At 37.8% G+C, this 17832-nt stretch overlaps 1 protein-coding gene across 1 annotated transcript; it reads right to left on the reverse strand.

Moving 5' to 3' along the window:
* Nucleotides 1-8102: 8102 nt before the first annotated feature.
* Nucleotides 8103-8726, reverse strand: LOC114321492 (uncharacterized). Its single transcript, XM_082909469.1, has one exon. The coding sequence runs from the start codon at nt 8724-8726 to the stop codon at nt 8103-8105; it is 624 nt and encodes a 207-aa protein (XP_082765595.1).
* Between the last annotated feature and the right edge of the window lie 9106 nt (nt 8727-17832).

Below are 17832 nucleotides of genomic sequence, written 5' to 3' on the forward strand. Positions count from 1 at the left end.
GCAAGTAATGGTGAGCTATCCGGCGGTGTGTGGCCAGAAAAACCCTCCGACGGTCAAGTTAGCACACACCTTAGGATGGATAGAGAGAAGGGAGAGAGTGTTTGAGTGTAAGAGTCCTTACAGAGATGTTCGTGTGTCGCGTATGGGGGGCGCAGACATGCTTATATACCTTCTGCGCCCCATATCCACTCCCAGTCATCTCCTGACACGTGGCTCTGCTATCCCATCTGTCAGCACAAACCTTGCTGAACATCACCTAATCCCATCTGCCTGTCATCACAGCTGGAGCTCGGCAGCCGAGCTGCCCTATGCGTTGCTGCGTCGTGCCGTGCTTCATACCCAAGCGCTTCCCTGGCAAACTCCAAGGGGGGACCGGGCTAGGCGGCATCTCGGCAAAGCCTAGCCCGAAGCACCCCGTGGTCAGCTTTCACGTCGGTCAAACGTTAACCTCGGCCGACCGCGCCATTCCGGGCGCCGGTCACTCGGCTTGTCTGGCTTCGGCTAATCTCGGACCGAGCATCCTGGTCCGACCGAGCTCTGCCTTACCGAGCTGCTTCTTTACGGTCTGGGGCGGGACGCACTCGGACCAAGTTCTGCCCGGCCCAAGTTCTGGCAGCCTTTCTCTGGGCGAACGATCGATCATCTCGGCCCAATGCACTGTTGGGCTCTCAACCTGCTCGGTCGATACCTCGGCCCAACTCCAGATCATAAATCACCCTCTCAGGACCTATTAGTCCAACAAAAAACCTTCGGGACTAAATGGGTTAACATTCCCAAATTTGAGATTTATTGGTGTTTTTCCCTTTTATTAAGCTGAAAAGTTTGTTTTATTTTTTATAACTATTTTAACCAAAGAAACCTGAAAACCAACTTTCCAAATAGAGGCTAAATAATTTAACCAATTTTTTATGAGTGGTACTGGATTGTAATAGTGATTATGGACGGGAGAAAGAAGAATGAGCGTAGTCCTGAGTTGTAAAAGAATGAGCTAGAAAAAAAGGATTAAGAGATGGCAGTGGATTAGAAGAGAAAATTTAAAATATTTATAGTGTGGATTGTTTAAATATATAATTTTATGTTTGGAGAAATTTATTTTTATTCCTTAAAGATTAAATTCAAATATTAATTTCCACTTTTATAGGATCTTTGGGTTCATAAAGAAAAAGAGAAGATTAAATCGTTCATAAAATCACATTTTAGAATTTATTGATGTTTCACTCATAATAAAAAGTAAAAAAATGATTAAATTATCAAAATTGCTTTTTATTTGTTAGTTGATACAAACTAACACAAATGAATGGTTACAGTTAATATCATTTTAAAAGTTTATAAATCAAAACAATTAAAAAGGTTGGAGTTTTGATTCATTACTGATGTTAAACCTTGGAATTTAATTTTTAAATTTTATATAATTTCTTCAAAACTTTATCATTCTCTCATTTTTAAATATAAAAAATGTTTATCAAAAAGGTCTTTTTTTTTTTTTTTAAGAATATCATTAGAACATTATTCTCGTGGTAAATTTTATATAATAATTTTGTTTGTAGATAATTTTTCAATTTAAGAAAAATTATATTTTTTTTATAACACGTGCTTTAAGAATATTAGTTAACAAAATTTTAAAAACATTTTTTTGTACAACACGTATTTATAAGGTCATTAGTTAACGAAAATTTGATAAAACAATTTTAAATACCTAAACAAGTACCGTAGTAAACTAGTTACCAAATTTTTTTTCTTTAGGTATTTTGGCAACTTCTTACTATTAATACATTTACAAAAAAAAATTATTTGAAAATAATAATTTATTTTTCAATGACTTCAAGGGGAAAAAACCAATAAATTCCAACTTTGTACAGTTTGAACAATATGGTCCTGCATTTGTTTTGAAAGATTGAAGAACGGCACGCAATCGAGATAATGTTGTTTGGAAGGGGCAGATAAGGGGTTTGATGATGTTGCATTGACCAAAATGCCCCAAAGCGTACTATAGGCTTTTTCTCCTTTTTCCTCCATTGCGAACAATGCGGGAGGTGAAAAGTTGGAACGACAACGTTTCAGTAGAGGATGTTTTGTTGTTGATGTTCATTCATGTTTAAATTTGGGCGTCAGATTTGGCAACGTTGCCTTTATTCAAGTTCATTCCCATAAATAACATTATAGAACTCAATCAAAACCCTAACTTTTGAAAAATCCTTCCTACAAACGCTGCATTTGCGAAACAGTGTGGGCAGTGGTGTTTTTTAGCTTGCGATTAACGTTGTTGGCAAAACACTAGAAACGTTAGACCAGGCTATCGGAGGCGTCATTGACCGTGTGGTGGCCACGAGTATGAGTCATTTTTGACTTTACGTTGAACATTTGTGGAAAAATAGTATTGGAAATTCAATGTTGTTGAAATGGTGTTTGTTGTGGACATTAGGTGGTGTTGTGAACATTGTTCCCATTTGTAATGTTATACGTGTGTAAAGAGTTGTGGACGCATAGTGTTTTAGTTAGTGTTTTAGTTAATGTTTGTGTTATTAGTTAGGATGGGGGTATTAGTGATTGAGAATGTGATGTTGTGCACATATGTAAATAAGTATACGCTTTGTTAACATTTTTGATTTTTTGAGTGTTGGGTGAATATGTTTTAATGTTAGTATTGTTGGGGGCCAGAGGGCGGATGTATGCTTGCAAATTTTGCAGGGGTGTGGTGATACAAGGTTGTAATGGCATGTGATGGCCTAGGGTTCTGGGGCTTTGTGAATGTTAAATTGTGCAGTAGTTGTGTTGCACAAAATAGTGTTGTCGTAAATTTATGTTGTGTGCAATAAGTGATCGACAAAATGTAATTTGTGAAGTTGTATGTGAAACTGTTGCGTTAATGTTAATCATTTGAGAAATTAATTGTTTCTGTCCATAAATTTGGTTGGTTTATTGTTTTGTATGTCCATGATTTACTTGTGCACATGCGTCGACATGTTGGGGTGCAGTTGGGTCATGCAAGTTTCGAAATGTTGAGTCTGTGTTGTGGGAGTACGTTGTGTTTTGGGGGGAATGTTATGGGATGTAGGCGCCTGATGTGTCGTATCTTTGTTTGCCATTATGTTATGTAGATTAGTTGGATTAATTATGTTGTGCAGTGTGTTAAGAAAATCCGAATGATGGATTGTTTTTTTTTTTTTGGTAAATGAAGTTCGTTTGAATGTGGTGTTGTGATTGATGTGGCAGGTAACGCAGGACGGGAAGGTTCGCCACACCGGTGTGGGTGGTGCGCACGGCGTTCACCGTTGTTGGTGCAAACATCAACTAGAATGGCACCAAGAAGACAAGCACAACTGACATTTAAGAAGAAGAAGATGAGTGTCGTCCATAGGAGGAAAAATAAAGTCAATACATCTAAGCTTATGTATCGGTTGAATGTTGTGGGTGTGATTGAACCTGTTCTAGAGTTAGAGTTCATTGCGAGACATATTCGATAATTGCAGAAGACACCATTTTGGCTGATGATAGAAACAATCCGTGTACATAAACTCAATCTGAAGGCATTTAAAAAATGTGATACAACGGTGTGTTATGTAATCTAGACATACAATCCTGTAAATGAGAAATTATACGTTGGGGGAGTTGGTCTACCGGTACGAAACAACGACATTCGATTACTATTACGGATTCAATATGGGAAGGAGACGGTGGATTTTTCGTCGAGTGTGAAGGCGCCATATGATTTTATTCAGCGTCGTTGCCCCAATGTCAGCCAGATTTCTTCAAAAGTGATAAAAGATTTATTACTAGAAGCAGAGCATGGCAAGGCTGAATGAGATGAGAAGATGTTACAAAATTGTTTTGTCTATAAATATGTGCGAAGCTATTTTTTGCTAACACGGGTGAGTCCATTAGTTGTTCATTTGTCCGTGTAATTGACAAGCTGGAGACGTTGCGTTCGTACGACTGGGTAGCAGCAATACGTAATGCGTTGGTTGGTTCGTTGAATGAGTTGCACAACAAACTAGAAAAGGTTACCGGATGTGTTGTGGAATTGCTAGTACGACATTGCGAAACTCTATTCTTTTAATGTTTTACGTGCATACGCTATATAGTTATTGATTGTTTTGTGTAACTGCATGTATTTGTGTTTGATGGTTGTAGTTTCTCATTTGCAAACACATAACTTTACTGGAACTAGAGCGGCGTAATGTGTTGCCACAGTTTTGCAGATGGAACTTCGCAACTTTAGCTGTCAAGCTTAAATCCACTAATTTAGCAGCGGAGGGTTGCATTGAGGTATGAAAGATTGGATTACTATGCTTAGTCCATACGTATTTCATTAAATGTTGTTGTGACGTGTGGGGTCTGTTACAGGTGAATTGTGGGAAACTTGCTGCAACGGCCATGGAACGCTATTTTGTTAAGTCGATGATGGCCATAGATACGACAAACAAAGATGAGACAGTAATATTGGAGGTTGATCCACTAAGTTTGTGGCCTAGTGGCGGGGCTGATGTGCGTATTGAAGGGGGGAATGATGTAGAACCAAGTTTTGACTGTTGGCAGCCTGATTCGCCATTTAGAGGGAATGTTGAATTAAAATTGGATAACGTGCCGAACGGTACACCAGTTAACAGCTCGGATGTTAAATGGAGTGGATTGCCTGATTATGAGATGAAGGAGTCTGATGAAACACTAGCAGCAGGGGAAACGTGGCCAGTATTGTTGCCGAACCTTCTGCACTTGTCAAGCACACCTGCTGGTAACGCAATTTGCAATGACAGAAATGGAGCCAACGAGTAACTCAGCATAGCATTGTGTCGAACTGAAAAGCTGGAAAACGAATTGAGAGGCAAGTTTGAACTTGTCCGTAAGTTGGAGGGTAAGATGGAGTTAATGGAAAGGATTCTTGGTGCGCAGGCTATAAATCTTTTAATTAGGTTCGAAAGTGCTATAGTTGCCAAGGACGCTAAAATCGCATGTCTGAACACAGTGGTAGGTCAATAGAAATAAACAATTAGAAATTTGGAAGATCAAGTTGACAATCGTGAGGTGCATCAAGTCACACAGTCAGTTAGGAAGGATGTATCAAACGAACATGGTGCAGTCGTGGAAGAGGTGGATGTTATGGACGGTGTTGATGTGAGGAGTGTTGTTGGATGTGGATTTGGTGTATCATCGGGTAAAACAGAACACCTCACTGTTACGCATCCGGTATTGGGCAAAGATGGTGGTGTTTTGACTGTATAGTAAGTGGAGGTAGTGAGGCAAGAGTGTAATGCAGAGCTGAACCAATGATTACATCGTTGGTGAAACGAGTGAAGAACAAGCCGAGGTGGGAATTCAAACTATATGATTATGAGTACATCAGGATTTTCCGGTGTAACAAACAGAATGCAAGGCCGTCGATTAGTAAGGGTATTGAAGCTAGAGTAATATACAACATAGACGATGTGGACATGGAACGGAAGACATGGAATGGGTTTGGTATGAACAGAAAACATAAAGTTTGAAATTTGTTGAGCGATGACGAAAGGAAATTGGTCGAAAATGCATACGGCTTGGACAGTGATAGGTGAGTTATGGTGTTTGGTTTTTTGTAATGTATGATTGGTAATGTGTTAGAACTGTCGTACTGTAGCAATAAAAGTAATGGTGATCACTTGTTTGTAGCAGTGTAATTTGGGACGATGTAGAGAATGGAATCCAAGTTCTTTTTCCAGACATTCGAGATTTGGTCAAACAAGGTTCAATATACGGGAACATAAGTTTGTTTTGGAATCAAAGTTTTACATTATGGGTTAGTTGAGTAGGTTGATGTTGTAGGTCATTTGATGTTATAGTTTCAAATGGTGAACTTAACTATTTATGATAAATGGTATGGTGCAGGTGATCGACGGGTATCGTTGTGTGATGATGGATATGCAGAAGGAGTTGGTAGTAGAAGGCAAGACATGAGACACATCGTACATGTACAGTATCGTATGTTCGGTATGTCGAACTGTCTCTGTAACATACTCACATCCCATTAGACAACCCCCAGTCACAGTTGAAGTATGTAATTTGAACTCACATTTTAGCATGGTTTGTAGGACATGATGCGCAATCCTAGTGCAATTTCGAGGACAAAATATTTGAATGTGCACATCGAAGCTGCTAAAGGACACAGACACATACATTACCCAATATATCATGCGAAGCATTGGACTATGATGGTGCACGACGTGGAGGCCAGAACGTGGAAGCATTACAATTCTTTGAAACAGAGACGAGGCGTGCAAGATGAACATTATAATAAGGTGTTAAAAGTGGTAAGTAGTATTTGAATGTAATTAGTATTTTGTGGATGTTGTTGGTATTGGATTAGTAATGTTTTATGCATTGTTGGTAACGTTATGTTAGGAAATGATACGTAATAACTTGTTAAGTGGTTGTGATGTGATGTTGATAGAAACAGTGGGTGGTTGACCACCACAATAGGTTTGTCAGCCCGAGGGTGGTAGATGATAGTGCTAAAAATGGAATATTTTGATGGACCGCTGGTAGTAGCATTGGATTGTTCATAGTAGGGTTCGGACTTGTAAGATTTGTGGATGCCATTTATGATTTACTAATTTTTATGTTTAGTATGACTTGTGTTGGACTGCCTTAAATTATGCGCGTTGACAATTATTTTGCAGTACAGGTCGGACTGTGCGATTATAGTTTGTTTCATCAAAATGTTCAGGGCATTCAAGTTGACGCTTTGATGGACGGACTAACCCCGAATGCAATGCACGCAATGATGGTGAGGACGTTCATCAATGACCCAACAAAAGGGTTGCGTGCACGAATCAAGTAATGTGTTTGGCTCTACCCAGGACTCAGTATTTTAGTGTTAGTGGTGACACTTATTATGATTTATGTTTGAATGGTAATAGTAGCCAGATGTTTGGTTGTTGATTTGTTTAGGCAGTTTTTTGAGTGGTGAACGATTGAGATTATTTTTTGCTAGTATTGTTTTGGAGATGGATACGTTATTTTGCTTGAACAGTGTTTTGAAGTTCGGTCAATACTTGGGAACGGTATTTTATTAATTATAAGGTGTAATGTCGTTATGAAATGATGTCAGTTTGCGTATTCGTTGTGTCAAGATTCTTAGGTGAATTGTATGAATATTGTTTGGGTAGAACAGCCATACATGGCCAGCATAACCCATTGGTTTGGTTGCATGTTTCCCTAATTTGGTTAAACACTTTTCCCCAACGGAAAGTGAAGTTTAGTTGTTATATTTCACGTCCAACCCAACACTCCATTATGTGCTAAACACATCATAAGGTAATGTGAGCAGGAAAACACCGGACGGTAAGCGTTAGTATCCGTTGGTGTCACACCTATTGGGAAAAAACAATGCTGGTATGTAGTTTGATTGACTTAAATTTGTGACCGGAAGTCGAATGTGTGTCGAAACCCAAAGTTGGTTTATCTTAAAAATGTACAAAATCTCACAATACTTGCACCAGAAAATGCAATTAGTACACTGCAAACTTAATAAAATAGTTAGTAAGGTATGGACATGGTAAGTTGATAGGCAAATGGAAACCATTTGGGAGAAAAAATTTATGTATATAGTGTGTACGGTGCAAATTGTGAAATAAAGCAAGAGTATTGGAATTTTGAAGTAACATATATGATGTAATTACATGTACACAAATGTGCAAATAATCAGAAAGTAAGGTCTATGAATTAACTATGATAATTTGTCAGTGAAATAGAACCACCATACATGTCCACCATCCTACATTGGTTTGGTGGATGTTTTCATAATGTTATAAAACATTTTGTCGTGACATGCAAAACCAAGTGTCGTACAAAAAACAAATGGATAACATTCACGTTAAGAATGTGGTAAATTGTACGGTACGAACATGATAAGCTGATACACACACCAAAAAAAAAAATGGGAAACCCACATTTATTTTATAGCGCCGACGTTGCAAATTGGGAAATAACGCAAATGTAATGTAATTGTGAATTAACGTATACGATTTAATAACATGAACATAAATTTGAACGCAAATGAAAAATAAAGGGATGTGAATTAGCTACGATAGTTTGGCAGCGAAGTAGAACCGCCATACATGTCCACCACGCTACATTGGTTCCTCACATGTTTTCCTATTATGATGACCCATTTTACCGCAACGGCCGTATCGAATCCGTTGAACCACCTCACCTTTGGACAACACCCATTTCTGTTTGGACCTTCTAGGTGGGCGTTTAAAAATAGGTGGTGCGATGAGATAATCCATTGTTGCCAAATTTGGTTTCCTTATTGTAGGAATTGGGTGATTAGCCCCAGAATACGCCGCCCTAAACTCGTGCACATAGTAAAATGAATCAATGAAGTCATATATGTTCTTACTACTATTTTGGAAAGCTATAGCCGCATATGAGCATGGGAATCCACTTAATTGCCACTGGAAACATGAACACGTACATGCCCCAAAATCGACCAACACCGATAGGTGTGAACGAACCTCAAACACATTGTCCTTGAACTGACGAATAATCCACGACCTACTGTCATTGTACGCCGATTCCAAAACCTTTGCCATCTTCAGGCAAAGCTCCCCGACCCAAACACTGGATTTAACTTTACGTTTAGACCTCTGCTCCATGATTTGGCCCTTAATCGCATCCACCAACTGAGTAATGGGTAGATACCGAGCTTTCTGAACACAGTTGTTGAGTGATTCGGTAGCATTGGAGCACATCTCACCATATCTCCGGCCCTTGGCAAAATGTAGAAAAATGCTATTGGTGTACGAAGACAATATTCAATGAAAAAATTTGTGCAAGGGGTCGTTACGAAACATTACTTGAAATGTGCATTTGACCAATGTTGTGGATGCAAATCTTTTAAAAATTACCAACAATAGTTGGGTTACATTGTTTCAATAGCTCAATGTTGTGGTTGAATGAAACCACTACAGGTGCATAGGTACATTCTCGTAACTTGCGTGTAAGCCCGAGTTTTCGTTCAGCGTTTACGTATTTCATACGATCTCTCAAGTTCATTTGAAGATGTAACAAACAGAATGCGTAGTGTGCTGTCGGGAAGACAATAGGCATCGTGTGGAGTAAACCGGCATTGCAATCAGACACAAATGTCAACGTCTTACTACCATCTATAACTTTGACTAATTGACGCAAAAACCACTCCCAATTAGATGCATTCTCGGCATCAACAACAGCAAAGGCAGCTGGGAATAATCCTGTGAATTAACATTAGCACAACATATTGGGAACATGTTATGTTTGGGCCCACAAATTTTGAAAAAACTACTAAACCAGTGTAAATCAAGACCTGATTTTTGACCTTTAGCGGTGACGTTGAAGTGTGCACGTGTGCTACAACAATGTAACATAAAACATACAGACCTTGGTTGCCATCCTTGGCAGTGGCTACAAGCAAAGTTCCTTTAGGCACATCCCGTCGAGGAATAAAAGTGGACGGTTGTCACAACCCAAACCTGCCCCTATGGGTTTAGCACCGTAACCGACCAGTAATCCGAGATTACCGAAGGCCTGCTTAACAGTCAAACAGAATTACAGAGTACAGGGACTGGCGGAAGCCAAAACAGTAAAAAAAGATGTCCAATGAGCTATGACAGTCTGTATACAAAAAGACTTTTCATATCATATACACATATACAATCAGCACCAAAACAGTATGTATAATATATACAATCATTTAGGGCAGGGACTTAATCCCTATTTAAAACAGTACAGTACAAAAACATTCAGTCTATACAGAACATAACCAAGAAGGGGGAAAACTAAAACACCCCAAAAGCCCTAGCTTGACAGGCTCGGAACCTCGCAGTGAGGCACAGTGGTTGGCTTTGACAAAAGGGAGTCTAACCCACGCTCCTAGCTCCGGTCTGGTGCCTGAACACCTACATATATGTATAAACAGTGAGCTAAAGCCCAGTAAATAACATAATGCGTAAAGAGGTTAAGAATGAATGTCCTTTCAGTATTGAAAACAGTCAATTGATTCAGTGTATCAGTCATTCAGTCATAACAGTCATATGTGGTACATCCATTAGCAGAACAGTACAGTAAATAGTAGGTCTTGAAAGACCGAACAGTCAATAATGGCCATCGTAACAGTAAACAGAAGTTCCAAAATAGGAACTGGCAGAGATCTTTGTAACAGTAACAGTAGTTGCTAAGGATGCCACAATACAGTTCAGAATAGAGGAGAAACATTCATTCAGTTAACAGTAAATAGTTCAGAAAACAGTTCAGTTGATCATTCAGAAAATATTTACTTTCGAACATATATTTATAACATTGTTACTCACAGAGTTCTGGGCTACAGATAAGCTAGTACGCGTCTCCGAATGCCAACCCTACACAGTTGCAGAATGAACACACACTAAGCTACACAGTTGGAAAAATAATAACTAAATTCCTAGTTGCCTCAGTGTAGTTCTACATCAATATCCTCATTAAAATGCCTTAAACTAGGCCTAGGAATGCCTAGGATGGAATGAGGATGCAAGGATGCACTTTAAAACATTTTTCAGAATTTTTGAAAAATAGGAGTTACGCTCGAGCGTGTCTATATCCGCTCGAGCAGACATGCAGACAAGGGTCTCCGCTCGAGCATGAATCAATCCGCTCGAGCGGACTGCAAGCTACAGTAAAAGTATTGGATGTGTGAAAATCACACTCGATTGGGCGCTCGATACCCGCTCGAGCGTGTGACACAAGTCCTCACTCGAGTGTCCAATACCTCGCTCGAGCGGACTGTAAAACAGTGTAAAGTGCTGGATGCACGAATTTCACGCTCGAGCGCCAGTCACTCCGCTCGAGCGTGAGTCCAAAATCTGGAATTTCTAGATTTGAATCTCAAGCTCAAAAACAAGTTTCAATATACCAAATTCGATCCTTTTGGGCTAATTTTCTGGAAAACACTTCAAAACCCATAGTATAACATGTTTCAAAGATCAATTTGAGAAATTAAAGCCCAAAGATAATTCAATTAAACTCAATTTCAAACCAATTTCCAAGAACATAACTCAAACATGACATGCATGAGTTTAAACCAATTCAAAGCTTCAATTACATGCTCTAATGAGCTAATTCTTCCAAAAACATGGTAAAATCATGAACTATACTCAAAATATGAACATGCATGTGGCAAATTTGTGAAGAACAACTTCAAAATGCAAGAATATGCCCATGCATGCAAAGATTAAGCTTTGATTCAACAAATTAAGCTAATTCATGACCTTAATCTCTAGACTTCCATAAACCATGCAACATATAACTTGAATACATGAACAAGAAGGTATAATCTCTACCTTAAGTCTCCAATTCTAGATGTAGGAGTCCAAACATGCAATCAACCTTCAATTTCCTCAAATCACCAAGCTAAAATTGTTGAACTCAAGTTTCCTCACTCTCTCTATCTCTAGTCGGCTAAGGACTCAAGGAATGGCTGAGGAAATGATGCTACACAATGTATAATTCAAGTCTCAACATATGGTATGAAGTGGGCCACTAAGTGGCAAAGTTATAAATAATGCAACTTGTGTAATTTAACTTATTTTAATCTATTTAATCATACCAAATCACATTTCAAATAAATATGCCATAAAATCACATAAATTATGATTAACACATATCACTAATCAATTTTAGATTCGGCCGCCGATAAGGCCTTCAATTTGCAGTTTAAAACATAAAACATGAACAAATAGTTTAACAGTCGTACAGATAGAGATGCACTTAAACGGATACAGACAATCAATCAGTTCCAGATTTCAGTCAGTCAGTCAATTAACATGTTTAGTCTCAGTTTAGCAGTAATCAATGGTTAATCAGTAAACAGTGGTAAGGATTGTCACAATGGTAATGTTTGAACCCATCCATGCATGCGCGAAAGGCTATAAAATGCCATACGAACCTCCTTATTTCTTGCTCGAAATCCAAATTAATGAAACTGTGTGGGTTATTTTCCATGACGCCGTCACTGTACCACCTGAGTTAGTCAAACGACATTGCATGATCGTCATAAATTGCCGATCGTGCTTTTTTCACCCCTAACCACGCCACACGATAACTAATGTCCAATCCATACCCGTCTTTCATATCAAACACCACGTCTGTCTGTCAGGTAAACGGTTGTTCGCGCACACCGTTGGCAATAACATTGGACATCAAATCTGACCCAGCCTGGGGGTTCCTGTACGTCTTCACAGTAGCACCACAATAATGTAAGTTGTTAAACCTCTTCAAACACAAAATCCCGTTGGATGCGGACACTCGGGCATGAACCAACCAAAGACAGACAGTTGACGTTGCGAACTTAAACACTACTGTGATTCGCACAAAATCATTTTTAATGTACTTCTATTGAAACCCGCATTCGATATCATATTTGCATAATATAATCTGAAATTCATTAGCCCCACCACCGAAAAATTGTCCAACATGTGTAATACCAAACACCCATCCCGCGAACAAGAACATCTTCGATTTATGAGTACAATACAAAGGCAACAAATCCATTCGATCTTTCATATCTGAATTATTACCATCATTGTTATCGCCAACCTCATCAGTACGAGAATCCGCAGCGCAGCCATTAATGACCGACCTGTAACACGTCAATATGTTCCAACCTGAATGACTTCGCTAATGAAAACATATTGTTCACATCGTCATTAGAATCAAACTTAAACTTGTTATACCCTAGAATGTTGAACAAGAAAAACACCAGCCCTGGCAATAACCTAACAAACTTGCCGCAAACACCATCAACTGGCTGTTCAAATGTGGAATTTTGGTGAAAACGAGCAACTGTATTTGTCTGGCCAAATGTACATAATGGCAAAATGACACACTCCATTCCTGGAACAAATGGCATAATGTTATAAACCTGCGGTAGGCGTAAACATACCAAACTGTACAAAAATTATAAGCAAAACATTATATAGATTACCAGCAACATTGTACCGAACAATGTATTAAAAATCGAAAGTAAATGTTCATATCACCATGCTAACACCAGACATAAACTACGTGGGTTTCCACCAAATATATACATCACAATAACACACGAACAACTAATACACAAAACTATACGAACACATCAAAAACAAAAACTCCACAATAACAACAACAAACCTGGGCAAACGCACAACACCTATCTCTGTCAATTAGAATGACCACCGCAACAAACGAGCAATAACCCACACCTTCTTGATGAACCCTCAAATCAATACAACATCAACAGATGTAACACCACGTAAGGCATCATCACCCATCTCCCCAATTACTCCACAAAATCCCCTAAAAAAATGGAAAACATTACACCATACCTTACCCAAGCCCACCAAGATCCCAACAAAACATTAGCACCAAATCTCAATCAAGGGTAAACAAGTAAACTCTAATATTACTAAATCAAATCAATAATAGATACTACAAATAAAAAGGACCAATTGGTTTATAAAAAAACATGTAGGACTAAATGGACTAACATTTCCTTAAATGGGATTTATGAGTAATTTTTCCTGATTTCAATCTAGTTAAAACATTTATGTTTTATTTTTATATTTTTTAAATAAAATCTATTGTACAAGTCTATTAATAGTTGAAACATAAAAAATACACCCTTGCGAGAATATATATATTTCATTTTTTTTGGATAAAGTATATATATATTACATTATTGAAGATGTTCTAACAATAATTTTTACTTAGGTCATTCAACATTTCAAAGAAAGCAAATAAATTATATTCAATTATACACTAAAAATAAATAAATAAATAATTCAAATTTTAAAAAATTAAATTCAGGAAATTTGAACCAAACAAGGACTTATTGGAATACAATAACAACTTATGGACTAATTGAGGTATAAATACTTAAAAGAGAATTTTCTTATAAATTTTTCCTTGTACTTTCATCATTATTTTGTTCACTTATTTACATTAAAAATGTAATGCAATAATTAATATTTCAAAAATCAATTCATTAATTTAATGTAAAGTTATATTAAATAATTAAATATTTTTATATTTTATATTTATGTAAGACAGGTACTCACAACATTTATTGTTGTACTGTAAGATTAGAATAATGCTATATGTATAAATTGATATATCAATAAATACATTAATAAATGATGTGATATAATTTTAAAAAAATTTAATTTTTTTAATCTAATTATATTTTAGATGCTGTAGAGGATTGAATAATTTGTTAAGATTATGCCCAACGAGATTGGACAGCAAGACTGTTCGAACATTGAACATGTCTGATTGCAACCAGAAGTATAATGTTTCAATCATTGTACCATCCCATCTATTCAAGATAGTTTTATTTTCTCACTTTCTACAATTACAGCAAATTTAATTTGTGGTTGTGAACATTTTAAATTTTTTTAATATATTTTGATAATCAAGCAAGAATAAACAATCCTTCATCGGATTGTTTTCAAGTCAAATAGTTCACATTTCCTAATTATTTACTATATTCTAACAAATTTAACTAGAAATTAAACTTATAATAATAAACTAATAGATTTTTTTAATTTTTTATTAAAAAAATATCATTCTGGTGAAAATTTTAAAAATAATATCATATGAATAAATAAAAAAAACTGTAACTTTTTCTATCAAATTAATATTTTTTTTGTGTAAATTACACTTGGAAAAATTACTCATAAATCCCATTTAAGGGAATGTTAGTCCATTTAGTCCTGAATATTTTTTTATAAACCAATTGGTCATTTTTATTTGTAGTATCTATTATTGATTTGATTTAGTAATATTAGAGTTTACTTATTTGCCCTTGATTGAGATTTGGTGCTAATGTTTTGTTGGGATCTTGGTGGGTTTGGGTAAAGTATGGTGTAATATTTTCCATTTTTTTAGGGGATTTTGTGGAATGATTGCAGGGATGGGTGATGATGCCTTACGTGGTGTTACATCTGTTGATGTTGTATCGATTTGAGGGTTCATCAAGACGATGTGGGTTGTTGTTCGTTTGTTGTGGTAGTCATTCTGATTGACAGAGATAGGTGTTGTGCATTTGCCCAGGTTTGTTGTCGTTATTGCGGAGTTGTTTATTTTTGATGTGTTCGTATAGTTTTGTGTATTAGTTGTTCGTGTGTTATTATGATATTTATTTGGTGGAAACCCACGAAGTTTATGTCTGGTGTTGGCATGGTGATGTGAACATTTACTTCCGATTTTTAATACATTGTTTGGTACAATGATGCTTGTAATCTATATAATGTTTTGCTTATAATTTTTGTACAGTTTGGTATGTTTACATCTGCGGAAGGTTTATAACGTTATGTCGTTTGTTCCAGGAATGGAGTGTGTCATTTTGCTGTTGTGTACATTTGGCCAGACAAATGCGGTTGCTCGTCTTCACCAAAATTCCACATTTGAACTGTTGGTTGATGGTGTTTGCGGCAAGTTTGATAGGTTGTTACCAGGGCTGGTGTTTTTCTTGTTCAACATTCCGGGGTGTAACAAGTTTAAGGTTGATTCTGATGACGATGTGAACAATATGTTTTCATTAGCAAAGTCATTCGGGTTGGAACATATTGACGTGCTTGTTCAAACAAGATGTTACGGGTCAGTCATTGATGGCTGCGCCATAGATGCTCATACTAATGAGGTTGGCGATAACAATGATAGTAATAATTCTGATATGGAAGAATGGATAGATTTGTTACCTTTGTATTGTACTCATAAATCGTGTCCGCGAAGTGGGCATTTGGTATTGCACATGTTGGACAATTTTTTGGTGGCAGGGGCTAATGAATTTCGGATGATATTATGCAAATATGTGGTCGAATGCGGGTTTCAATTTAAGTACATTAAAAATGATTCTATGCAAATCAAACCAGTGTGTAAGTTCGCAACGTCAACTACCTGTCCTTGTTTGGTTCACGCCCAGGTGTTCGCATCCAACGGGATTTTGTGTTTGAAGAGGTTTAACAACTTACATTTGTGTGGTGCTACTGTGAGGACGTAAAGGAGCCTCCAGACTGGGTCAGATTTGGTGTCCGATGTCATTGCCGACCATGTGCACGAACAGCCGCTTACCTGGCTGACAAACGTGGTGTTTGATATGATAGACAGGTATGGGTTGGACATTAGTTGTTGTGTAGCGTGGTTTGGGGTGGAAAAAGCATGATCGACAATTTATGGTGATCATGCAATGTCATATGACCAACTCAGGTGGTATAGTGACACCGTCATGGAAAACAACCCACACAATTTCATTAATATGGATTTCGAGCAAGAAACAGAGAGGTTCGTACGGTATTTTATAGCCTTTCGCGAATGCATGGATGGGTTCAAACATTGCCGTCCACTTTTATTCCTCAACGGGACGTGCCTAAAAGAGAGGTTCAAAGGTACTTTGCTTGCAGCCACTGCCAAGGATGGCAACCAAGGTATGTGTGTTTTATGCTACATTGTTGTAGCACATGTGCACACTTCGACGTCACTACTGAAGGTCAAAAACCAAGTCCTAATTTACACCGGTTTAGTAGTTTTTTCGAAATTTGTGGTCCTAAACGTAACATGTTCCCAATATGTTGTGTTAATGTTAATTCACGGGGTTATTCCCAATTGCCTTTACTGTTGTTGATGTTGAGAATGCATCTAATTGGGAGTGGTTTTTGCGTCAATTGGCCGAAGTTATGAATGGTAGTAGGACGTTGACGTTTGTGTCTGATTACAATGTCGGTTTACTCCATGCGATGTCTACCGTCTTCTCGACGGCACACCACGTATTCTGTTTGTTACATTTTTAAATGAACCTGAGAGATCGTATGAAATACGTAAACACTAAACAAAAACTCAGGCTTACGCGCAAGTTACGAGAATGTGCCTATGCACTCACTGTGGCTTCATTCAACCACAACATTGAGCTATTGAAACAATGTAACCCAACTGTTGTTGGTAATTTTTTGACAGATTTGCGTCCACAACATTAGCTAAATGCACATTTCAAGTAACGTTTCGTAACGACCCCTCACACAAATTTTTTTATTAAATATTGTCTTCGCACACCAACCGTATTTTTCTACATTTTGCCAGAGGCCGCAGGTATGGTGAGATGTGCTCCAATGCTGTCGAATCATTCAACAACTGGGTTCGGAAGGCTCGGTATCTATCCATTACTCAGTTAGTGGATCCGATTAGGGGCCAAATCATGGAGCAGAGGTCTAAATGTAAAGTTAGATCCAGTGTTTGGGCCAGGGAGCTTTGCCCGAAGATGGCAAAGGTTTTGGAATCGACGTACAATTATAATAAGTCGTGGATTGTTAGTCAGTCCGATGACAACGTGTTTAAGGTCTGTTCACACCTATCGGTGTTGGTCGATTTTGGGACACGTACATGTTCATGTTTCCAGTGGCAATTAAATGGATTCCCATGCTCACATGCGGTTGTAGCTTTCCAGAATAGTGGTAAGAACATATATGACTTCATTAATTCATTTTACCATGTGCACGAGTTCAGGGTGGCGTATTCCGGGGCTATTCACCCAGTGGGGAAACCAAATTTGGCAACAACAGATTACCTCATCGCACGACCTATTTATAAATGCCCACCTGGAAAGCCCAAACGGAAACAGATCCTGTCCAAAAGTGAGGTGGTTCAGCGGATTCGGTGCGGCCGTTACAGCAAAATGGGTCGTCACAATAGGAAAACATGCAACGAACCAATGTAGCATGGTGGACATGTATGGCGGTTCTACTTTGCTGCCAAACTATCTTAGCTAATTCACGTCCCTTTATTTTTCATTTGCGTTCAAATTTATGTTCATGTTAT

This window comes from Camellia sinensis, chromosome 2 (assembly GCF_055761805.1).
Source record: "Camellia sinensis isolate YWXY chromosome 2, ASM5576180v1, whole genome shotgun sequence".
Classification (NCBI taxonomy): Eukaryota; Viridiplantae; Streptophyta; class Magnoliopsida; order Ericales; family Theaceae; genus Camellia; species Camellia sinensis.